We start from the raw sequence: 24,113 nt of genomic DNA on the forward strand, positions 1-24,113 counted from the left end.
GATGTTTACAGCGGGGCTGAGTATTTACAATTTGATTTTTGCATTGAGCGTTGGAACGGACTAGCAAAGTGTTGGAACGAATTAATAAAGCGTTGGAACGGATCAATAAGGCGTTGAAACGCGTTGAGAGCTCTTAACGCGTTAAAACGAAATTCCGTGTTTTCCGACAGACAAATAATATTCTCACGTGGTCTTGGTGAGACTCAATTGAAATGACGAGCCGCCTAAAGCGCAAGCTTGACAGTATCGGCGTAGATGCATCCAGCCCAAAGGCAACGGAGTCATTTTGTCTTGTGAGATATTGTGATTTCGTTGGTTCCAAAGATTTACAGAGTCTGTGCGTCTCCATAGATTGGCACGCCTCTGCCACCGCTTGAGAAGTCAAAGGATAAAAATGAGTTCGTGCCAGTGTGGAAACAGGAGGTAACATTGCTAGTGGGGTTCACTCAAAAGCCTGAATGATCTCATATTGTGGCGCTGGCTGAAGGCTCGAGATGAAAAAGGTAGACGGCGCCTTCACGGTGCATTTCAAGGCGGTTTTTCTGCAGGGTACTACAACACCGTGGGCTCGAAAGAAGGTCAGCCTGCGTTTGTCTTAAGCGTTTATTAGATGAAAGCTCAGCAATTGCGCCTTTGTTAGGATGGACACCTTCGACCTTCAAGTCATCAAGGACGGCCCGAGCTCAAAATAAGGTTTCTCGTCCTGAGGATTTTATGGATGAAGAAGACCTTGAAGAATTGAGGGAGAGCCAGAAGATGGTTGATACATCTGAGCAGATGGATTTATTTGGAACAACTGAAGTTGAAATGCGGAAGAGGGCCGGCATTCCTCTCTCTGAGGACGAGTAAGCCGCCACTTACTTAACGTTTATATTGATGTCTTACATGCAACTAGTCCTATGGCCAGTACAATTGCTTCTTCTATCTTGCCTCCTCCACAAGATTCCGCTGGTGCGCAACTGCTAAAGAAGCTGGGCTGGCGGGTTGGTCAGGGAGTAGGTCCGCGAGTGACATATGAACAACTGAGAAAGCAGGATCTGGCATCATCGACTCTTCTCACCTCCTCGGTCCTGGAGCACAACGAGGAGGACGAGGAGGCTAGAAAGCATCTATATGCACCCAGGGACACGAAACTGACTAATTTACAGCCCAAAGGCAACTTATTTGGCATCGGGTATCTCCCTGGAACAAGCCTTTCCGACATGGTAGGCGCTGCCGCTGAATCGAACCAGTCGAGGCCTAGGATTAGCGGTGTGACATGTTAATTTTCCTTTTGGTGCTTCGTTCTGATGCGTGAGACACAGCCGGCTTTGGCCTGGGGGCACTGAATGAAGCTGAGGAGGATGATTTGGACATCTACGATACGGGGCCTGGCCAGCGTGCCTCGACTCGTCTCGCCTATGACATGGACGGGAGGGATAACAAGCTTGTAACTGATGGTCACAATCATGACCGGGGTCAGGTCGTAGAGCCACAGGCCGCCCCTACCAATAGCACCCGTACCTTTCATGATGGGCGTGCAGTCCTTCCAGGATTTGTGCTAGTAGACAAGGCGCTCGTTGAAACTACTTGGTAGTTCACAAAACCTAATATCTTTCTTCCTTACTGAGTGCCCCACAGGTTTAAAATCCCAGATGTGCCAGTGGACTGGAAACCGGACCCCTCAAGCGTATGGGCTTTGACACCACAATCAGATCCTAGGTCTGGGGTCGAACACCAGGTACCGCGCCGCCCCGATGACTTAAGGTGGACTGCCAGTGGGAAAACGGCTGCCGAGGTTTGTGAATAACACAGGTCGCAGATGCCCTTGCCTGAAATCTTACCAACTCAATTTTTAGCGCGGGGAACAACTAGGGGAGATTGGGGTGCCAAATCAACAGCCACGTTCCGTCTTTGATTATTTGTCTCAGAAGGATAGAGAGCGACTGCAAGGTATCCGAAACGCTGGTGTTGGAGATGGAGCACCACCATCATCTGCATCCGTCGCCATTGTTACCCCCCCACTCGAACCAGCGATCGCCCAGGCAGCCTTGAGAGGCTTCCAACCATTTAGTACAGATGAATCGAAACAAAGCCGGTATACAACCTACATTCAATCCCAACTCTATCCCTCCAACTCCCCTGATTACATACCTCCCCCCACCCCTCGGCCTGGCCAGTCAAACGAAGATTTCAATGCCGAGTTAGAGAGTTATGCAAAAGCTGCGATGATTTTCAAACCAATGAGTGGAGCAATGGCAAATCGTTTCACCAGTGCTTCTGTGGTGGAGGCAGGACCAACGCTCCAAGGAGGTTTGTCCAGGCCCAGCCTCACATCAGCACCACCAGTCGAACAAGAAGCTGCCCAGCCCAAGGAGGAGCCAAACGAAGAGACTCCAAAGCAGAATGCCGCGCGATTAGGCATGTATGGGCAGTTAACAAGAGAAGTGAAAGAATGGGCGCCCGCTCGACTACTGTGCAAGCGCATGGGTATCAAAACTCCTCGCCTGGACGCTGGCGGTGGAGAGGAAGGCCCTCTTGCTGCTGCTTCCTCTGAGGAAGTTTCAAAGTCATCCAAGGCATCCTCATGGGATCCCGCATCCCTAGGAGGAACCGTTCTGTCTGTTTCAACTGCCGAGCCGTCCGGATCGGCAACTCGGTCCGGTCCTAAAGATATCTCGAACATTGGCCTCGGCGAAGACGACAACCAGGGCAAGGATACACTGACGTATCAGCGCCCATCAATGGACATCTTCAAAGCTATTTTTGCAAGTGACGAGGAGAGCGATGATGATGGGGAAATTGTTGCGCATGTGAATGCACCCGTTGACACATCAAGTACCTTGTTCTCTCCAGAATCCGGGAGTGGACCATCGGGGCCCAGTACTCCATCGTTGATCCCTCCATCAACTTCATCGAATCCATCTGGCCGGAACATCACCGTTGATGCATCCACATTCCATCCAAAGTTTGTCCCAAAATCCCAGAGAGAGGGTAGGATTTCATCGCGCAAATTTGATTCAATAAAACACGGCTCGACCTCCAAGAAAAGACGGAAAGCACTCGTTTCTTTTGATCTTGATGAAGAAGGTTTGAGCATTGCCCCGGCTGTAGGAAAGAGGGACAAAAAGAAAGGGCGAAACAAAGAACATGAAGGTGATCGGGGAACAGAGAGGGAGAACGCCGTAACTGGGCATCCCGCTGCCGCGATCGAGGTCGACGAAGAAATGGAATGGGTGGAGAAGGAGGCTTCCTCAATCGTGAACACTACCGTGAACCTGACCTCCCTGCCATCACTACATACTCAAGATGTATCAAAGCGGCCAGGAAGGATGAGGGCTGCTGACTTTATGTAGCGTATAATCCAATCAAATTCTTTTGGCTCCCAACCACATTGGTTTACGGGTATTGGCCCCAAACTGCTGTGTTAGATGCAATTGATATAGTCCCAGACAAATGGTAAGAAAGAAGACGGATTCCATCCAATCACGGAGAATAAAACGAATTCGATGATCTGAGAACGGGACCATTTTGACAACTACTTGTTCCATCCACCCCTTCCCTCGAGGCACCCGCGCAACCTCCATTCATCTCGGTCCCTCAATCCTGCCAATCCCTCATTTCTTTTCAATGCGTTTCGCCGTTACTCTCGCCTTCTCCTTCAAACCCGCCTTCGCGTTAACTCTCGCCTTCGCTTTGAGTCTAGTCTTCACCTTGTCAAATTTCTTTGGGACGTTGTCTAGCTGCTGTTGCCACTGTCCTTCATTTTCTCTTTGCGCGTCATCGTCATCGTCCTCCTCATCGTCGCCATCAAGCCCACCTTGCACCTCTGAAACACGCTCAGCACTGCCCTGCTGACGTTCAACCTCAACCTCACCTTCACTCTTGCCCTCACTCTCTTCGCTCCCGCCCTCCCTTTCACCCTCATCTCCACTCTCATCCTCATCCTCATCCTCATCCTCGATTTCTCTTAACTTCCTCTTCTTTCCCCTCTTCTTACCAACCGAAATCGGCAACTCAGCAACTTCCTTTGCTTCCCCCTCCGCAAGTGTCAAACATGTTAACCGTGTCCCCTTTGTGTCATAAACTCCGATCGGCCTCAATTTCAATATTGGGCTATTGCTGGAGTTGGGTTCTTTTATATTGGTCCCAGGAGTGGAGAGGTTGGATGGGGAGAAACATGGGGCAGGGAGAAGAGCGAGATCATAAATATGAATATTTCCATCAGACGAGCACGATGCCAATATTCTCGTTGAGGATGGGGTGTCATCCTTCGAATCCGTGGAAGGCATCGATACGACTAATGTATCAAATGCCTTTACTCTGTTGTTGTGACCAATGAGCTCGGCTTTGAGGACGTAATTCCAAGTTGATCGAAACCCAGCCTCGCTGATCCCCTCTTCGGTGGCAGGGTGTTCTTGTGGTTCGTAAACAGAAATTTTTTTGTCCTCGGCCGCGATGAAGATAAGATCCCTTGTGGATGAATGTGAAGGATGCTTGATAAATCGGATCTCGTGGATTCGTGATGGGTGGTTGATCGTCGTCACCACAGTCATCGCCTTTCATAGAGAACGAAGGGCAAAATATGACACACTAACACGCGGACTTCAAAGTAAAGGACTCACCGTAGTGTAAATATCGACACCATTGCCAGCAGCGATTGCAAAGTTTGTTCCATTCGTATCCCACCTCACACATTCTGCTTCTTTACTAAGCTTCGTTGCCCCCTTTCCCTTGCCCCTCATCATATCCCACATTCGCAACATCTTATCTTTTCCTACACTCAGCGCAACTTTACCAGAAGGATGAACGGCGAAAGAATTCACGCGGCCTGTGTGACCCTTGAAAACCCGTAGGACGGACCATTCGCGTGTACGGAAAAGAACGATAGTCCCGTCTTCCGAGGACGACATGACGTGTGACCGGGTAGGAAACGCGAGTTGTGTGATTGAACCTGACAGATCATTTGATCCCCGAGAGCACACAAGACGGCGACAACACAGCCATCAGTAAGGAGTAAAGTCATCAATATACGAGGAGGGGGCACACACCCGTATGTTGCATGAGGCCTCCTACCTCCTTCTTTCGTTTCAGGTCCCAGACTTTAATCGTCTCGTCCATACTTCCAGTTACCAGCCACCTCCAATGTTCAGGGCTTACAGCTACGGCCTTAACGCATCCAATATGTGCAGGGAAGATGAACAATGGCTCAAATGACACTTCGCCAAATTGGGACAATATTGAGGATGAAGGGGAATTTCCATGCTTTTGTTTGGATGACGATGCAGATGCGAACGTTCCTTTGAGGCCGTAAAGAAGCTTTTCATAAGAACCGGCTACAACTGTAAATGTAGGCCCAGTAGATGAAGTAGTATCAGACCCAGTAGGAGCAGTAGCGTCCGAGGTAACTGCACTGGTGTGGTCTTTGAGCAGTAAAGACAGGGCAGAATCCTTGGTTCCTGGTCGGGGTTTATAATATATATCCCCCATAGCTGCGAGTTTTTGAAGATAATCATTAGAAAGTAGTCCGGGACTCCCGCAACCAACCGCAAGGTTGCCATTGGAAGGCCCGGTAGCGGCAGGACTGGCAACTTCCCTTGGGTTTTCACACCCATCGGCGAGCATAAAGGGAGACGGCTGGCGACCGCTTCCGCTCCTGCTTCCATCCCCATTCCCACCGACCACGTCCTCGCTTTGGCCTGTGCTGCGCTTTTGGCGCTTAGATGAAGACGATGATTTGGTAGCTTTGGGGAGGGTAGGGAACGTAGATGTCTTAAGGGGAACTTGATGCGCGCTCGTGCTCATAACGCTAGTACCTTAACGCTGTTATTCACCAACAGCACTAGCTCTAGCCTGCGAACGGGGCCACAAGTCGGGACAAGCAGATTGAATTGAAAATTTCGGCGATGAATGCAACGCAATATTCTCACGCTTCAGCTCAACGGCTGAGGTTCAACCTCGATGGATATGACTCTCCGCCCCTCACCACCGAACAACAAAGGGTCCTCCTTTCGCTCCACCGAAGCGTTTGTTGGGGCGTGTCACTCTGCATTGCTCCAGAGAATTTATTGCCGTTGTTGATAAAGAACTGTCGAAGAATGTTCCATATGAAACCCCTGGAGTGTGGCGCCTTAAGAAAACTAAAGCCAAGAACCCCCCTCATCTGCCTCCTAACGTAGGCGTGCTACCTGCTCCATATATGTTCCACAGATGAAATAGGAGTAACCAAATTCAACTCTGGCACTACATTTGGCTACGTGTGGCATTGCTCTGGCAATCGAGAATATTGCGCAACCCCCTTTTCTCCTTATGCACCCTGCCATCTTGATTCTCCACCATGACTGGGACCATTCATACTGCTAACGATCAGGCATGGCCAGCCCTCGTTTTGAGAAGTTGAAACGTCGATGGCGATCCATCAGAAACTTCTTCAGCTGTAAGCGCAAAGAGTCTCCAGTTCCCCCCGCTCCAACGGGTGAGCCAGAATGCGGCCCAGAAGACCAAGCTTCCTCGGTTTCAACAACGATTCAAGCAAAGAGTCACAAAGGAAGTCGAAGCTCTCCCCTTTCAACAATGAAGCGCCTGAATAGGAGCGAAGAGGACCTGCTTTATCCCGTTGTAGTAGGGACCAATGTACCTGGACAGGGCAGTGAGGTCTCTCCAACTCCTTTTTCGACAACACCGAATGTGGAGGAGCCTGGAGCGGACAGCAATGACGAGTGCTTTACATGTCGAGTTTGCAAGAAGGTGCGTCGTTAACGAGCCTAAGTATCTCAGTTCATGCGTCGTGTATGCTGCCCAACTACAGAAATGTATGAGGCACAGTGAATCTCGCGGATCTCCACGAGACCGATCCTCGATTCTCCGCCTCCAATGCCTGGAAAGCCATGGACAAAGTCGACCCGCGTGGCCAGCGGCGAGTACATTGCTGTCCTCCCCAATATAGTTTATTCACACGAGCAATTATAGGAAACGGATTCCATGGTCGTGGACGCAGTTGCTGCGTGGAACAGCAATCCAAGGAACAAATTGGGCCAACAAATCCCTAATCTCGAGCAACTTCAATTTGCGTTACCTTCCTTAACGAAGGAACCAACACCGATCGAAGGCCAGCTTAGTCACCCTGCAACGATGAATGAACCAGAGGGTACAGAAAGCCAATTTTTTCTTTCTTCAAGAACGAACGGATCAAAACAGGTCGAAGAGGGCGAACCCGTTTCAACAGTAACCAATCAATCGAAGGGCAGAAAGAGTCAAACTTCACCCATTTCAACAGCGCCCAAAACTAAACAGACCGAAGAAGGTCAACTTCCTCTCATGTCAACAACAAGCAGTCTAAGGGGCGAAAAGAGTCATTTTTCTTCTGTTTCGGAAATGGGCCAAAAGGGGTGCCAAGAAAGTCAATTGTACCCCTTTCCAACGACAGGCGAACTAAATCGGATCAAAGTTGACCAACGTGCTCCCATTTCTGCAACGACGAATGAGCCGATGGACAAAGAGTATCATGTTTTCCCCACCTCAGCAACGAACGAACTGAAATGGGTCGAAGAGGATCAACATGCCCCAGTCTCAACGGGAATGAATGAACTAGAGCAAGCCAGAGAGAGTTTGAATTATCTTATCCCTGGAACAAGTTCTTCAAGGGGGACAGTGGGGAAGAGCGAAAATACGTGCTTTACATGTCAAGTTCGCAGGAAGGTACGCTTCTTAGGAGCCTTATGTATACTGGTGCGTACGTTATCTACGCTACCCGATCACAGATATGTACGAGGCGCATTGGGGGTTCCGGATATCCATGTGACGAATGCTCGGATGTTCGTCTCCAATGCTTGCAAAGTGATGGACAGAGCCGGTCCATATGGCTAGCGGTGTGTACTACTGTCCCTAACGACAGCGCTCTTTTGACACCAGGGGTTATAGGAAAAGGATCCTCGGGAGCGAATGGTCACAGAGGCTATTGCTGCGTGGAACAGCGATCCAAGAAACAAATTGGGCAACCAGATCCTTATTCTTGAGCAATTTCAATATTCAGTACCCCCTCTACCGGCGTTTTCTGCCATTGTGGAAGAGTATCTTTCAGCTTCCCCGCATGCAGCATGCTTGCTGGAGGACTACACTCCCCCAAGAGTGGCTTCATTCCCTGGCCAACCTCGGCGTTGGAGCGGCGGTCAAGGCTTCATTTCTTGCCCAAGCAATGGTGCAACTCTCGTCGATGGGGTAACGATTGGTTCTCAGAAACCCATCGTGGGTGTTCGGCAGAAAATGGAAATGGGGAACTACCGATACACAGCATCACCCATCGCCATGGACGGTGAGCGAGTTCAATCAATACTTTCTTCCCAATTGGGCACGGTGTGAAATATTATTTTGTTACACAACAGCGATAATGACCAGTCGCGTCGAAGGGCCATCCATTGTGCCCCGCTGTGGTCGCCAAGCCTTGTCACGAACGCTTGTTCGGCCGCCCCCATTCGATCTGCTGTTTTCGTACGGTGGTCCCGCTGGTCCCACGACTGTACAAGCCCTAAACTTTAACCCCACATACCCTTGCTATGCGCATGAGAGGGGACACAACGCGGGGTATCTTACAACTTACCCGACTATTGAGTCCATCTTGAGGCACCGAGACATCGTGGAGTTTTGACGCTCTCTCTGGACGTCACGAGTCTACGCATCATTTCCTGTCTGCAGTCTGAACAAATTATCAAAACTCTTAAGTTGGGATCCAGTTGTTGGGAACCATACGTCTTCGTTATGTAAATATCACCTTCCCTCGTTCATGATAATACTACTAGCCTGCTCTATTGCCTTTATCATTTGAATGCCTTTTCTGCTGACGTGGCATTGATGCAGATGCACTATAACTTCTACTGGGCAGGACTCCAGCCTCGCTAAATCGTTAAGTATCTACATGGATCGCTACTGGCCCCCGCAGATGGCTGTAGTATTGCAATTATTCAGAACCGTCCATGTCCATAACTTGCCATCCCCCCTCAAACATTTCTGTTCCTGGTATGGAACAGTCTCACAATGTCCAAAGTCGCCATTGGAGGCAATCCAAAAGTTGGCCTCAGTATTTACTCCAATATCAACCTCGCAAAGCCCAAAGACCTCCATGAATTTCCCATAGCTCACATTTTGGCCGTGGTCGTCGTGGTACTTCAATGCCCAGGTGCAAGTGTCTGTTGGGAAAACATAGGTTAAGACCAGGAGAAAGTTTTGGTTTACCTACCTTCATATGAACTACCAAATGAAGGGACTATGGCCACGAACGATCGTGTCTGGTTGGGAGTCATTTGGCCAAGAGGTTGTGTCTGGTTGGGAGTCATTTGGCCAAGAGGTTGTGTCTGGTCGAAAGTCATTTGGCCAACAAGAAAACCAGCCGTGACAACGGGAAGTAGAGTAATTGGGGTGAAGGCACTCCACAATCGCATTTGACTTTCAGCACTGCGGGCAGTATGAGTACGGCGTGAGTGGCTGAGTAATGTGAGTTAGGAGTCTCGAGCGTAAGTGCGGAGGAGAAAAGGAGGTCAAACCCAACCGGTTATGAAAGAGTTAGACCCTGTTATATTTGGAGAGTGAAAAATAATCTTCCCTACCAAACGACCAGTAAGATTTTCCTTTAGGAGTGAATGACCAGCTAACCGAATATTACTGCAACAACGTGTTATAACGTTACATGAATAATAAACAGTATGATGAACAATTTTCAGAGCAATCTATGCGGTGATGGTTAGCTTCTAGACCTGAGAAGCTTACAGTAGTCAGGAAGTGTGTGCATCGTAGCACCAGTTCCTATGAGCTTACAGAACACATTCTGTGCAACCATCATCAGCGGAAGTAAGAATAACGGGGGTATGAAAGAAGTCCCATGGAAAATCAGCACATCGCTTGTACATCGCTGCCTTGCGATCATGACGTATATATGTGACAAGGCCAGGGAGCCTTCGGCTGTGTACTCTCCTGTGTTGTACGACCATGTAGGTCCCGTGATTGTCTTCGTGTTGGCACGTTCATGCAGAGACTTCATGGTTATCTCAATTCTTTTTCTATTTCAGGTTGTGAGTCAGATGGTGAAGCAGGGAATTCAAACGCAAATTCACATTTTGAGCAAAGAGAGAATGGTGTTGCAGGGCATGCAGGAGGACCGAAGGATCTAGTTACTGTGAAGAATTGATCATTGATTGTGGAATGACTCCAGTGATATCAAAGTTCATATTCACAGGAGGTTGCATTGTGTCAGCAGGGTATTTGGTGATCAGATAGTGTGGATGGCATCGCGATGTTGTAATTCATGACGTTGCAAGAGGGCTAGCGGCTCTCTATGCCGACTAAGCTCGTGGGGCCAAACTCTCCTAAACTCTCTACTTTCTCTCTAAACTTCGCTTGACTCTCGATCCTTAAACTCCGTGTGGGTTCTCCGGGATTTCCGCAAGGTCCGGGCTCAGCGTCCACTACTCACTCGTTGTGAGCTAGACAGCTGCCCTTATTCCTACTGTTGGAATTCCACACACTCACACCCTCTCTAGCACGTCCTAGCACCTTAGAGAATTTGGGGGAGGGGAGAACTTCTATTCCAAAATCCGGTATGTACAGGATTATAAGAAATAATTATTTTTAGAAATAATAGATGGCAAATATTGGTGCCATATGGCACCTGGGTACCTTATTAGGCGAAATAATAAAAAGAGTAACAGTAACAATAAAAGAATATCAATCAATATCTGAAATGATGGCAAAATATGAAAATATAAGAAAATAAGCGATATCTCAACGGATTTACGGAATTATGAGCCGAAATTGGAAATGTGACTGAATAGAACTACTATGCAGCCAATGAGCATTTTTACCAATTTATTAGACGCCGTGGGAACGAGTGAGGCTGGAATTCTGGGTTGCCGCTTGAGATTCCCACGCCCGCACATGCCCGTGCCTAACTTGCCCAACATGGAACTCCGTCAAATCTCCTCCGATTGGGACGTTCTTGATATCGTCAGAACCGTACGAATTAGGACTATTTTTGGGTACCAAATTCATATCGAGTTGTCGCGTGAATGGAAGTGGTTTCTGAATGTTGGAAGCGGGTATCTGAGCCGGCTCTGTGCGTGGGTGATTATCCCGCCTACAACGTGAGCCATCAGATTGCATTGTAATAAACATAGGTTGGTGCGTTGACAGGCTAGTCAGCCAATTAACCCACCCTATCAAGGGGTGTTTTTTATGCTTCAAATAGGGCCTAAACAGCCTATTTCAATGTGGACATCCTGGGACATCCTGGTGATGCGACTTGCTGCCAAAAATGGACTGTGGGAAAATATGAGGATGTCCTGATAACTATGTGCCCCGTGATGTTGTACATATGGCTATTTACATAAATAGTAGACAGGAAAATGGAAAAGATAATCGAATATTAAGGGAATTAGGGCCAAGGCAGGGGAATGGCCAATGTTTCTCAATGATTTCGAGCATTATACTCTGCCATGGTGCTTTCAAGGGGATTTTTAATGCTTATAAAGATTTTGGAGATTTTACAAGCCATTGTAGATAACCATATCCAGTATGCACCTACTATGGGTAGCTTGTGTTAGAGATGGGCGGAAACGGATGACTCCGGAGTGGAATCGGAGACTTAGCGTGGAGGGACCTTGGCCTCAGCGACTCAAGCGGAGCGCTGTGCCATTGCTGTTTGTCCATTTGGTCCTTAATTTCACAGTAGGTGAGCAGGAAGTCTCTTGGGGGCATTTCAGGTCGATTTCGGACTGAAACCAGACGAGTATGTACAAGCGCCGATATATATAAGGAAGGGGCAAAAGCACAAGGAGAACAAAGGGTGACCGAATCGGAACGAAGACGTCCGAACGGGAACAAAGGGTTAGAGGGAGCGGAGCGGTACCGAAGGTCATAGGGCAAGACCTGTGATACAACCGAAAGGAGGTAGAGTGGGCGAGGCCCAGAGGGGCAGGAGGATGAGGGGAAGTGGGGGTGATGACTAACTGGCTAGAATAGAAAGAAGCAGTAGTCCAAATAGGGATGAGGGGGAATTGCGAGAAATACATTACAAATGGCGAGAGTGCCGAAGGCAGTCCGCGAAGCTCGGGGGTTGCGGAGCTTACGGAGGTTATGGAGGCGGGGTTGGAAGTCCGAGGAATATTGGCAATGGTGTTCACGTAGTATGAGGTCACCAATGCAATGGACTAAGACCGAGGTGGAGTCAAAGTCCGAGGTATGGACTATGACGGAGGCTCGGAGTAAGGTACGAACGGTGTCCGAGTGTGAAGTACGGAGCAGCGGTGGACGGTCGTAACTTGGCGGAAGGGTGGTGGAGGAGTGATGGAAGAAGGAGAGAGGGGACAGGTAAGGAAGAGTAGTCAGGTCCGAAGGTGGATATCGGAACGGACGGAGAAGCGTAGGGGATGATGGGAGGGTGGAGGTGTTGTGAGGGGGGAGCGGAGTTGTAGGAAGGGTGGCGAGTAGGGCGATGTTCGGTCCGAGATGAGTATCGGAACGGACGGAGAAGGGGTCGGAGAGGTAAGAGGAGGGGTGTGTTGCCAAAACTGAAGGTGAGTATCAGAAAGGCAGCGGTAGGTTATGACTCCGGAGGTGAAGAGGGTGGTGTCCGGAAGTCGGGTCGGGGTCGGGTATGCACGGATATGACAGCTTGAGAGGCTGGCATCTCTGTCAAATCTCCACCGATTTGGAAAATCCATCGCTTACAAGTACATACAAGCTCTGGCTAACATTCTGTAAGGAAATGCATAACCTTATAGCTAGGTATCAGAATGAAGAACACACATGTTATGTCGCATGTAAGCATATATATTACCACATTCAAGTTCTAACATGTGTTGTCATGAATATTCACCGAACATGGATTGTGTGGGAAAAGGGAAAAAGTCGACATTCAGAGTCTCTCAGGAGCCTTAAAAGTATGGAAAAATATTCTGAGTGCCCGTGGAGAATATTCTTCCTATAGTACCAAGTTTGAGAGAAATCGATGGCATTTTTGTCAATATATTTGCAAGTTATGCCGATTGATGGCAACACAATGAATAAAGTTGACGATCTTCACAACGGCTGAACCAAATCTCTCCGCTACAGACTAGTTCGACTCATTTTGATAACAGCTTTCCAATGATACAAAATATGTGTAAATCGACGAAGAAATGGGGGAGAAATGGGGGAAATACTGCTGGAGCAGCCTGATATGAAAGAAGGTCAACGTGAAACCAAACTGTCCCTTTCCATGCCTTTTTTTGAGCCACACTAACTTCTCCTCTCCTCCAGCTTTCCAACAAGCTCAATTTTATTCAAATTGGCCCTGTGGTTCTTGAGGTACCACCATTGACAGGTGCTGTCAAGTCCACGTGAGATTCAGCATGGTGTTGAATCAGAATCTCTACTAATATTTGTCCGTTCAGCACGAAAATTGGCATGGTAGGAGAGCTAATCGTGCTCTATCGATCGAGCATAAGAACGTTGGGTGTAAATGTTGGAGAATGGATATCTGTTCCCATCGGTATAGAGTTTAACAGCCTATACCGGCATGGTCAAATGGGTGAGTTGTGTAATGGTAGCACACTGAGAGGTCCTGGTTTCGATGCCAGGCTTGTCCATGATTTTATGTCCTTGTCTTGTGACCTTAACTGTATCATTCAGTTGGATCTCACGGAGTAAGTCCCATGGGGCAACGTGAAATTTCTTCAGTAAATGTGTAGTTGTGGAGACCGTCGAGTAAGAAGTTGAAAGTTATGCTGTGCATGAGAATCCTGCTTAGGAACTGAAAATGGTTTCAGAAAAATAGAAAAAAAATTAGAAAGAGCGAGTAATGTGGGTCTTAAATGGATGTGCAAATGGAGGCAAGACCGGGCCTGTGTGCTGTGTGGCTACAGTGTAAAATCCATAAAAATAGTTATTTTGTGGTGTATGAACCTTTCCCTGTAGAAACAAACAGAAATAATATGCTATGGTAGCTTCAAGAACATTCCAATTGGGTTTAAGAAATGGAAAACACTAATAAAAGAAATTGAAAAAGACAGAACAATAAGAAAGTGGCCTGGAAACCCAAACTTGTGTTGGAAGCCTCAACCGCTCCCCATAACTGTTCTAACTTTACACCATTCAACTATACTAAACCTTAGCTTTCCAACGCAGCTGGTCTCATTCCAAATGGTGGAGAAATGAGCAAGATAGTATGGGAGGAGCAGGGAATACATTGTGCATTTCCCCTATCTCACTGAATAGTAGTCCAAATGTCCTGAAAGTTTGTGCACTACAATACATGTCCTCAAAGTAAACTTGACATATTTTTTCGTATTTCTTTGACATCTGAGAGGCACTGAACTTTGACCTTGCATGTCATTTCCCACGCATGCCACTCCCGTGCGGTGTTGAGTGAACCGAGAATCACACATTTCTCCATCAGTTCTCAACCATTTGCCATCGGGTCTTTTGCGATAAATTCCTCTCAATCGCCTCTTTATTTTGTATTATTACTCCAACTCATGATTCTGCATGCACACAGCTCCAGAAGTGGATTGTGAATTAAGGACATTGTTACTTGAACATTTGAATTGAGAGTGAATTGTCAGGACATCTCAGGATGTCCTAGGATGTTCCCATACAAAAGAGGCCTCTAGGCCCTCTTCAAACGTCCTGAGAACCCCCCTCTATAGGTCTAGATATCGGTTGTCCAAGGTGGCATTGAATCAAATGATACAGTTAGTACATTTGCATCGTCTGAACTTGAGTCAAGGATAAAGTGCAAACCTTGATGATAAAAGAAATTCCATGTACCAGCAGTCTGGCGGCTGTCTGAGTGATTGTTGAGGGGTGAGATTTGCTTCTGATGCGAGGTCATGTCAAGCAGCCAAAGTGCACTCTAAAGCCATGGAGTAATTGACAGATGAAGACCAGGGGGTCTGGCACTTGCATAAGTGGTCGCTCGCAGCGCCACCTTGCTCAGCCAGGGGTGAGGCCCTGAAAAGACAGTGAATCAATTAACATGTAAATAAGTAGCATGAGTGTAATTTGTCATATCCGTGCATACCCGACCCCGACCCGACTTCCGGACCTCCACCCTCTTCACCTCCGGAGTCATAACCTACCGCTGCCGTTCCGATACTCACCCTCGGTCCTGGCAACACACCTCCTCCTTACCTCCCCGACCCTATCTCCATCTGCTCCGATACCCATCTCGGACCGAACACCGCCCCTCACGCCACCCTCCTACTACTCCGCTCCCCCTTCACAACACCTCCACCCCCCCATCATCCTCCTACGCTTCCCCGTCTGCTCCGATACTCACCTTCGGACCTGACTACTCTCCTTCCTGCCACTCCTTCTCCCTTACCTTTCCCCTCTCTCCTCCCTCTGTTACTCCTCCGCCACCCTTCCGCCAAGTTACGACCTTCCACCGCTGTTCCGTACTTCGCACTCGGACACTGCTTGTACCTTACTCCGAGCCTCCATCATAGTCCCTACCTCGGACTTTGACTCCACCTCGGTCTTAGTCCATTGCATTGGTGACCTCATACTACGTAAACACCATTGCCAATATCCCTCGGACTTTCAACCCTGCCTCCGTAACCTCCGCAAGCTCTGCAACCCCCGAGCTTCGCGGACTGCCTTCGGCACTCTCGCCGCTTGTAATGTATTTCTCGCGTTTTCCCATCACCCCTATTTGGACTACTGCTTCTTCCTATTCTAGCCAGTTAGTCATCATCCCCACTTCCCCTCATCCTCCTGCCCCTCTGGGCCTCACCCTCCCTACCTCCTTTCGGATGTATCACAGGTCCTGCCTTATGACCTTTGGTACCGCTCCGCTTCTTCTACCCTTTGTTCCCGTTCGGACATCTTCGTTCCGATTCGGTTACCCTTTGTTCTCCTTGTGCTTTTGCCCCTTCTTTTATATATCGGCGCTTGTACATACTCGTTTTGGTTTTAGTCCGAAATCGACCTGAAATGCCCCCTAGAGACTTCCTGCTCACCTACTGTGAAATTAAGGACCAAATGGACAAACAGCAATGGCACAGCGCTCCGCTTGAGTCGCTGAGGCCAAGGTCCCTCCACGCTAAGTCTCTGATTCCACTCCGGAGTCGTCTGTTCCCGCCCGGTTCTAACATAATTGAAGAAGAAAGGAGTTTGTCAAAGACATGGTGAGGAGGGACAGTGTCCCTGGACCTTCCCCGGAAGGAGGCTGGAGGTAGAGAACGGGTGGGAGGACCATGGCCTCAGTGACTTGGAGAGGAGTGCTGTGGCTATGTTTGGTAACGCTTAAGAGTTTGGTCCTTAACTTCAGAACGAGAGGCATGAACTCTGGGGGATAGTCGTTTGTTGATTTTGCACTAAGGTGCCATCAACTACAGTACAGGACTTATATACATAATACAAGACAAATGGGGACAAAGGGGAAAACCCAAGAGGGACTTACCCACTTGCTGGGTCGGCAAGCTCATGAGAGAATCACCTTATCGAGCATTGTGGAGTGGGTAGGTGAAGGGTGGGATTAGTGACAGCTACTGGAGAGTGGGAAAACCTTTGCAGGGGTGGCGGAGGTCCTAGGAGGTCCGTAGTAATATTGGGTAGGTAGAAATATTAATAAACGTTTAAGGTGAGGATAAGAGGTACCAGAGAAGGTACTGGAGATTGGAGGTGGAGGTGAACTGGAGGTGAACTGGAGGGTATGGCAGAGGTGTGGGGGGAGGATGGACTGGAGGTGGACCAGAGCTGTGGTGGAGTAGAGTGGAGGTGAGGTGGAGTTGGTATGGATATGACAGAGTTGGACAGAGTGAACAGATTAATCAGGTAACGTAAAAAGTGAGTAGAAAATGAAGGAATAGGGCAAGTGAAGAAATGGCAGCCAAACAACAGAACAAATGAGGAGGCAAAGGGACATCTCTATGCCCTAAGACCAAGCGAAGTCCCCCGGACCATCAAAACTCATGTCTGTAGTTTGGTGGTGAGTCAAGGTTGGAATACCAGTCCCGAAGGTCAGCATATTTAAAAGCGGCAAGTCAAACATGCTGGATGAAGAGTGAGATAGCGGCAGCAGCTCTGCTGGCAGCACAAAAGGTGGTACATTGGCCATCAGATCCAGAGTCCCAGACGTTGATCCTGTCACAGTTGAAGGCAGAAAGTGAGAGGGAGACACACTCAGTGTTGCCGGCAGGGAGCATGGACTTTGAACAGCCGTAATGGACGTAGTCAGCTGAATATCAGCCAAACCAGGTGCTTCATTTGTTGAAAGAAGACCAGAGACATCACATATGGTCAACAACACACAACCCTGATGACCCCCAGCCCCTTGATTGTCTTGAAGCAAGACAATGTCCTTGTAGTCCTTACTGTTTGGAATGCGAGCTCCATCCTCAGCACTCCAAGGAATGACATCCACCAGCTTCAGGGAAGGATTCTTCCCATACTCTGCATACTGTCAGGGACATGTCCGGGGTTGAGGGGGCCTGGGTGTAACGCCTGGCACTGAGGCTCTTGCAGGGTGTGGAATGGGCATGTGTACTGACAGGCCTGATGTGGGACGATGGTCCCTGGCCACTCAGACTGAAGTGGGAATAGTGAGTTGTTATTAAAAGGGGAAACTATGCTACTTACCTGAAGTGGGAATAGTGAGAAGAAGGTTACTTCTTCGGTTCCCACCCCAGATACTTTTATGTACATGCGGCTTGGGTCACATGAGGTTTGCCACATCACCCCACATACAGCTGCAGTCACCCAGGTGTCCCCATGGGGGATCCTGAGGGTGTGTGCTGGGTTTCACCATGAGGCTGTCCAGGTTGTCTGGGGATAGGTGTGTCATGCACGTGTTGCGGGCAGGTCAATAATACATAGATATGGAGAAAGGTTGTCCATGTAGATAAAGATAGAAGAAAGAACAAAAGAACAAAAGGAAGGAAGAACAAGAAATGAGGAACAGTGAGGAATAAAGGTAAGTGGGATACCGGGTGAGGGCGGGTGTGCCCTGACACATACCTTTCGGCTGGAGCTTCTCCACCAACAGCATCATTGTCAGGGCACACCCACCTGACCCCACTCCACCCAGTCTGGCCCACCTGATCCCACTACCCTCACCCAGTGCCCCCATGTCAGGGACGTTGTAACGGGTCTATCGCCTAGACTCGAGACAGAGAGAAGGGGGAGGGTGGTAGTGTGCGTGGGTGTGGTTCGTTGGGCCGGGTTTTGGTCCTGGGGTGCTACCAGGTCTGCTAAAACCTCAAACAAACACTCACCTACATCTCTCTTGGACGTCAAGGCTGAGTATTATGATGTGAGGGTCTTAGACGTGAGCAACTAGCTCAGAGGGGGCGTTAGGGTCGTGGATGGCATCTTTGCCACTTGGATGCAACTTCTGCTTGTCCCTTCACAGGTCTATTCAATACTCACTTGTTATGTACAAGCTGTTATCTAGTTTATATATGTTGGAAATGGAATGAATGGACTGGGGGAATGAAAACGGGCCGTTAGGCAACCGTAAATGATGAATATCCAATTGGGAACAAAGAAACAATAAAAGAAAAATGAATGAATGGGGAATATGTGATAACGGGTCCGAAATGGAAATTGTGAAGGTTAACTCTGCAACACTTCGCCACAGCGCCCGCCTATCCTCCCGTCAGCAACCTCCTCGTCTCCAGCTTTCCAACGAGCCCCTATTCGTCCCATTTGGTGCAGTAGTTCTTGAGATGTGGCCATTGACAGGTGCTGTCAAGACCACGTGAGACTCTACTCCATGCTGAACCATCTGAGTGTGGGGTTGCCATTCTGGGAAATGCTCCGTGGGTGAGGAAGGAAGGTAGAGCATCACTATTGGGTGGAAAAACGGCTGGGTTGTGTGTGTGGGTATGGAGGTCTGGAGAGGGGGTGAAATTGGTGGCGTGGTTGGGCATGGGAATTTTGCTTGGGGTTGTCGGGAATGATGGGGAAAATATGGAAAAATAAGGAATGAGTTTATGGAGTGTTGGATAGTGATAGAATGAGCATCGGGAGCGTCAGAGGGTATGTGGTGTATGTTGGTGGCCAAATTCCGCAGAATCCGACTTTTTGCGGTGCATGGAGTTGTCCCCACAGCAGCGTCGAGAACGAGGTGCAACGCTCCTCCTTGAGTCATTGAAGCTGAAATCCCAGCCCACTTGCCTGGGTAGCCTCGGCCTCGAGATCAGTGAGGTTGACCCTTGCTAAAGCTCAGTCATGGGTAGGATGCCTATATCTGTAGTGGCCAACGTTTGGTCACCGATGGCTATCATCAGTGAGACCTCACATGGTTCTGACAAGCGCCCCTTGAACGTCTGACCAAATGCTTGGCAAGCATGGTCGCAAGTTGAAGTCTCCATTTTCCGCTTTTGCTTCCAAAGCTCTTGCTTCTCTCTCATGACTGCATCTCCTTGACCCCAATGGGTGAGAACATACGAATAGAAATCACTTTCCAGCTGCTTCAGCTTGCAATGGTCATGAAGAAAGTTTTGCATGATGGAGTCATTGAAAAGGATGATATTCCTTCCATGTGCAGCGACATTTGACAGTTCTCCAGACACCATACCCACAAAACAAAAAATGCCTGCATGTCAAGCAAGGTCAATGGTGCCCCTGAGTTCTCCCTCAAGCCGTTTCATGGCAACTGCTTGATTGTTATCAACAAGAGCCATGTCTTTGATCGCCTCTTGCTTCTCCATGTTGAACTGTGCCACCATCTTCTTGCAGTGATCCTTCCAGTCCTCTGAGCCTTCACCGCCATGCTCATCATGAAGTTTGTTGAACATGGCTGACGCCTTCACGGCAGAATAATCCCCCTCACAGTCCTGAGCGAAGTCGTGCTGGAACTTATTCCAAGCAATGGTGGTTTTCGAAGTTTGAAGACTCTTGCTGAGATTCATGCTGCACAGCAGAAATGCAGAAGAAACCCCCCATTCATCGCCCTTTTCCTCCAAATACTGTAGGAACTCTTTCTTCTTCAACACCAACTCCTCAATCTTTCCCTTGCTCAACTTGCCACCTCTGTGCTTCTTCTTAGCTGGTTCCTTAACTGACATGTGACTGTCCCATCCAGGCGAGATGCCCCTCTTTGGAGCAGTTGAACTGGTAGGTGCCATGCAGCTTGACTGGCTAGTGGGCCTGGAGTGTGGAGAGAGGTCATGAAATAGGATGTCTGTGGGGGCAGATGTGTCAGGGCACACCCCACCTGACCCTGCACCGTGCCGCCCTACTCCACTCCCCCTGCTATCACTCCCAGTTTCTCCTTTTCACTTTTCTTCTTTCTTTCTATTTCCGTTCCATGGCTGACTTCCCTTTCTCTATGTATCACTACACACCTACCCACTCCCCCAATCGCCGCACCCACCGTGTGCATTCCTGCTTACAGAGTGGCACACCTCCGGGATCTCCTGCGGAGATACCCAGGGAGGTGTGGCTGTGTGCAGAGATGACGTGGCTCCTCCCATGTGACCCCAACCGCATGTATATAATAGTGCCTGGGGTGGGAACAGAAGAAGCAGCCTTCTTCTCAACTTCCCACTTTAGGTAAGTGTCAGAGTCCGCGCGTCTATTCGCAGCACAAGAGTATCCCCAGGAAACTAGTCGATATCAAAGCTGGGGGGCTAGCCCAGCTGGCATAGTAGCCTTATGTACATGAGTTCTGCTAACTCATGAGAGCGCAGTTACATTGGGAAGATGGTAACTAATAGAAACACGACATCAAATAGGAAGATAGAAGATGCGGGAAATGAGGGAATATCAGGTAAGGGGTGACGTGATAGCGAATATAGCGCAATGAGTTATATCTGCGTTCTAACTACGTAATTATCTCACGCAATCTCGGCTAACAATTACCTCATTGATATCGCTTAGAGTAAAGGGGGGCCGGATAACCAGGCGTCCCCTGACAGTAAGTACTGTAGCTTCTCCCCTTTAATGATAACTCAACTTCCCACTTCAGACTAAGTGGTCAGGGACGCTCACCCCACGACTGTCATATCCATCCCCGGCCATCGACTTCCGGTCCCTCCGATCCCTCCGATCCAACTCCGCTCCTCCCTCACTGACCTCGGAGCCCCCGTATTCCGCAATCCTCTCGGCGCCCCTCGATGGTCACCACCCCCTCATTTCAATTTATTACCTACGCCTCCCTAAGTACGGAGCCCCGAAGACTTCCGGACAGCTCCGACGTCCGCTAGCGCACCCCCGCCTCCGCTGGGCAATACACTCGCCTGCCCTGCAGAGCCCACCTTCGGGCCTATCCCTCCTTTCCGTTTCTGGGTTATCGCCTGCCTTTCCGCTAACCCTGTGAACCGACTCGTCGGTAATATTCAGTCGGCTAATGTTTAAACCCCGTTAGCCCTGCTCCGTTCGGCTCCGCTGTAACCATATATATATCTCCCACTTGTACATAGGTTACGCCCCAGTAGAAAAATCAACTAGAGTTGCCCCCCTAGGTTCTAATTGCCAGTCAGTAAGTTAGGGCACGGACGTGTCACTAGGCACAGCGCTCTTGGCAGAAGTCGCTGAGGCCGAAGCCCTCCGTTACGGTGAAGGAGAGAACGAAGGAAGGTCAGTTGGGAGGTTCAAACGAGACCACCACCAAGCTGTTCCCTGGTTCTTTAGTTAGGATGGGGAAGTGTACTAGTGTTGTTTATTGTAAATATAGTACCAATCCGAGTGTTTTGGCTAATTCTATTTTTATGGGTTAGTTTTAAAGTTCCTGGGAATTGACTTACAGATAAACCGAGCCCTGCGGAGCTGTTTCTTTATTGAAATTTATTAATTTGTCTAGGTGTAATTTTGTGTAGCGTTGTTTAATTTGGATTTAAACTTGAATTTAATCTTCTACTTGGTGAAGTTTCAAAGATTCTATTCAGTTAATGAATTTGGATGGTGTCTGGAGTGTCCCTTGAGTTCGTTTTATTTTTGTCTTTATTTTATTGCTTGTTTTAACAGTAGCAAAATAACTGTTTTGTGTTTACACTTTGAAATCTGGAGTGTTAACCAGCTCTCCTGTTGAAATATCTACTTAATATTTCTCTCCTTAATTGCTGCCTTTTACTACAGTGGCAATCTTAACTGTATATCACTTTTTCGCACTGGAGTGACAACCAGAAATGCTTGAGAAAAATAATACTCTATTTTCTTACTTCTCTGAGGGGGGCGAAAGGTCGCAGAAAGGGTCTCCCTTTTATACTCCTTGGGTCGCCTTCCTTTTTCACGCTCTACCTTCTATTTACAGGATTTATTTACAGTGTATTTTTCTCAAACTGAATAAAAAGTGAAATTTTCACGCTATAGTTCCGCTGCGCTTTGCTGCGCTGAACTGCGGTCTACTGCGGTCAGACTGCGCCTGGAATCCTTATTGTCCTTCCTCGCCTAAGCTATTTTAATGGTTAATTAGAATTTGTCTGCGCCGCATTTGCCGCAGTTCCCTATTTCAAATTCCCCATATTTCCCATTAAGTTCGCTATGACTCGGTCATACTGAATTCAAACCTCGCATTACTATGCGTGCGACTGTGCTGAGACCTTCAGCTGATTTATTCCAATTTTATTTAGTGACATTTTAGTTAAAATGAGACTGAAATGATAAATGAGTGAATTATTCAGGTTTAAAACTGAAAGAAAAAGTTGCTAGTAATCAAGAATTACTCAAACGAATGTGTTATAGCTCTCTACTTCATTAGAACATCGTTCCCTAAAATTCCCGCCATGGTCCGTCGTAGTTTAGTAGTTTTCGTGAATTTCGTTCATATTCCCTGATTCCCTTTTGTATTATCACATCCTAATCCTCCATATGTATTGTTCGTTGTTATAGTAGGTCGTCCTCGAAGATATCATATTTTTATGTATTTTATTTAGGGCTCTAGACCTCTTGAAGCTGTCTTCCCGCGTGTTTTCAGGTTTCTAACTTCATGTCCTTGTATCTCATTCATTTCTGGATGTTTTCTCACGTTCTTGGTATCATAAATTTCCATTTATTCCCACCTTTCCAATGGTACTAAGGTTGTGTCCTATTTCCCTGTATTCGTTGAGTTAGCAAAGTTTCGCGCGCACATTCGGTAATCACGTGCGTCGTTCCCATAGCTGTTCGTATGCGGGAGCCGTTTTCGTTTAGTTGTTCGGGATTTATGATATGCGCGGGTGTTTATTTCTTTCATATGGGCTTCTGTGATTTATTTCAGATTTTTCCCTCATGATCTAAGGTTGTTTTTGCACTTTTCGTGCTTTGTTTTGACCGGGCTCTTCCTTATTTGGACGGAAATTGGTCTTCGCGATCTGCCGAAGTGCGGATCTCGGTTCCGACGGCTGGTTCCCTGCGCATCGCCACCCTCACGTGTCATTACACATGATGCGGATTCCTATATTCCCGTCATGGGTATAACTTCACAACGGCTGGACCGTTTGGGCTGAGAATTTGCATAACTATAGTTTCCTATTTTTCATAATTTCCGTGTAAATTTCGTTGTATGTTTTAATTATGGATCCTACGCAATCATCGTCTTGTCCCTGAGCTCGGACTTTTGATGTCGCTATTCCCGTTATTGGATTTCTCATTAACGCATGATCCTTTTATTATGGAAATTTGGGAGGATTAAGAGTAGATCCTTTCCTTTCTAATGGGCTATCAAGCTTGTCTCGGTCGTTACTAGTTAATCTTCACGCTTGCTTTTTAGACATTGTCCTCGTTTTGCAGGAGTTTTAGTCATATCTCCGTCGTTTATGGGTAGTTTCCCCTATAATTACTCTCATTGGTTCCGTTTGGGTGACATCTACATTTCCTATTATAAACACGACTTTGACTTTTGCATTAGTTCCTGAGGAATCTTTGTTCCGTGGTACTTCCATCCTTGCTATGTGTGCGGACATGGGAAAGTAGTTTCCGTGGAGGTTCTCTGATTATTTTTATAGTCAAATCTTGGTCGATTGTCCTAATTCTTGGTTTAATATTTGCTATAAATTCCCCCGAGAATTCCGTCTCGTTGATGGTAAGCTTGAAGTATTTTTGTTATTTTTCTTTCTTTCGATTTATCGTGTATAGTCGTAATAATTCGTAATTCGTAAAAATTCAGGTCCTTCTATGTTCTCATATCTACTTGTCGTATGAGGTTTTGTGATTTATCTGGCATATTTTCATAATGGGTTTCC

The 24,113-nt window shown here is 47.9% G+C and overlaps 5 protein-coding genes across 5 annotated transcripts; 2 read left to right on the forward strand and 3 right to left on the reverse strand.

The window, feature by feature from the left end:
• Positions 1–212: 212 nt before the first annotated feature.
• On the forward strand, positions 213–3,335 carry EI90DRAFT_3146926 (uncharacterized protein; the record flags this gene model as incomplete). The annotated part of the gene is made up of 9 exons (XM_039065475.1): positions 213–293; positions 352–423; positions 488–578; positions 641–845; positions 896–1,260; positions 1,305–1,572; positions 1,621–1,777; positions 1,839–3,069; positions 3,094–3,335. 9 exons carry the CDS (start codon positions 213–215, stop codon positions 3,333–3,335), a joined length of 2,712 nt encoding a protein of 903 aa, XP_038911499.1.
• A 1-nt stretch (position 3,336) lies between these two features.
• On the reverse strand, positions 3,337–5,984 carry EI90DRAFT_3075938 (WD40-repeat-containing domain protein). The gene is made up of 4 exons (XM_039061614.1): positions 5,031–5,984; positions 4,605–4,933; positions 3,857–4,538; positions 3,337–3,808 (listed from the first exon to the last, which is right to left on the reverse strand). Exons 1-4 carry the CDS (start codon positions 5,782–5,784, stop codon positions 3,597–3,599), a joined length of 1,977 nt encoding a protein of 658 aa, XP_038911500.1. The 5' UTR covers positions 5,785–5,984; the 3' UTR covers positions 3,337–3,596.
• An 84-nt stretch (positions 5,985–6,068) lies between these two features.
• EI90DRAFT_2360238 (uncharacterized protein) lies at positions 6,069–8,101 on the forward strand. Its single transcript, XM_039052920.1, has 4 exons — positions 6,069–6,726; positions 6,788–6,895; positions 6,949–7,707; positions 7,891–8,101. Exons 1-4 carry the CDS (start codon positions 6,352–6,354, stop codon positions 7,897–7,899), a joined length of 1,251 nt encoding a protein of 416 aa, XP_038911501.1. The 5' UTR covers positions 6,069–6,351; the 3' UTR covers positions 7,900–8,101.
• Positions 8,102–9,156: 1,055 nt separating this feature from the next.
• On the reverse strand, positions 9,157–9,627 carry EI90DRAFT_2360166 (uncharacterized protein). Its single transcript, XM_039052919.1, has 2 exons — positions 9,579–9,627; positions 9,157–9,456 (listed from the first exon to the last, which is right to left on the reverse strand). The coding sequence occupies exon 2, from the start codon at positions 9,411–9,413 to the stop codon at positions 9,204–9,206; it is 210 nt and encodes a 69-aa protein (XP_038911502.1). The 5' UTR covers positions 9,414–9,456; positions 9,579–9,627; the 3' UTR covers positions 9,157–9,203.
• A 9,926-nt stretch (positions 9,628–19,553) lies between these two features.
• On the reverse strand, positions 19,554–20,078 carry EI90DRAFT_3019694 (uncharacterized protein; the record flags this gene model as incomplete). The annotated part of the gene is made up of 1 exon (XM_039057391.1): positions 19,554–20,078. One exon carries the CDS (start codon positions 20,076–20,078, stop codon positions 19,554–19,556), a length of 525 nt encoding a protein of 174 aa, XP_038911503.1.
• Positions 20,079–24,113: the final 4,035 nt, after the last annotated feature.

The sequence above is a fragment of the Cantharellus anzutake genome, assembly GCF_015039405.1.
Source record: "Cantharellus anzutake strain C23 chromosome Unknown EI90scaffold_62, whole genome shotgun sequence".
Lineage (NCBI taxonomy): Eukaryota > Fungi > Basidiomycota > Agaricomycetes > Cantharellales > Hydnaceae > Cantharellus > Cantharellus anzutake.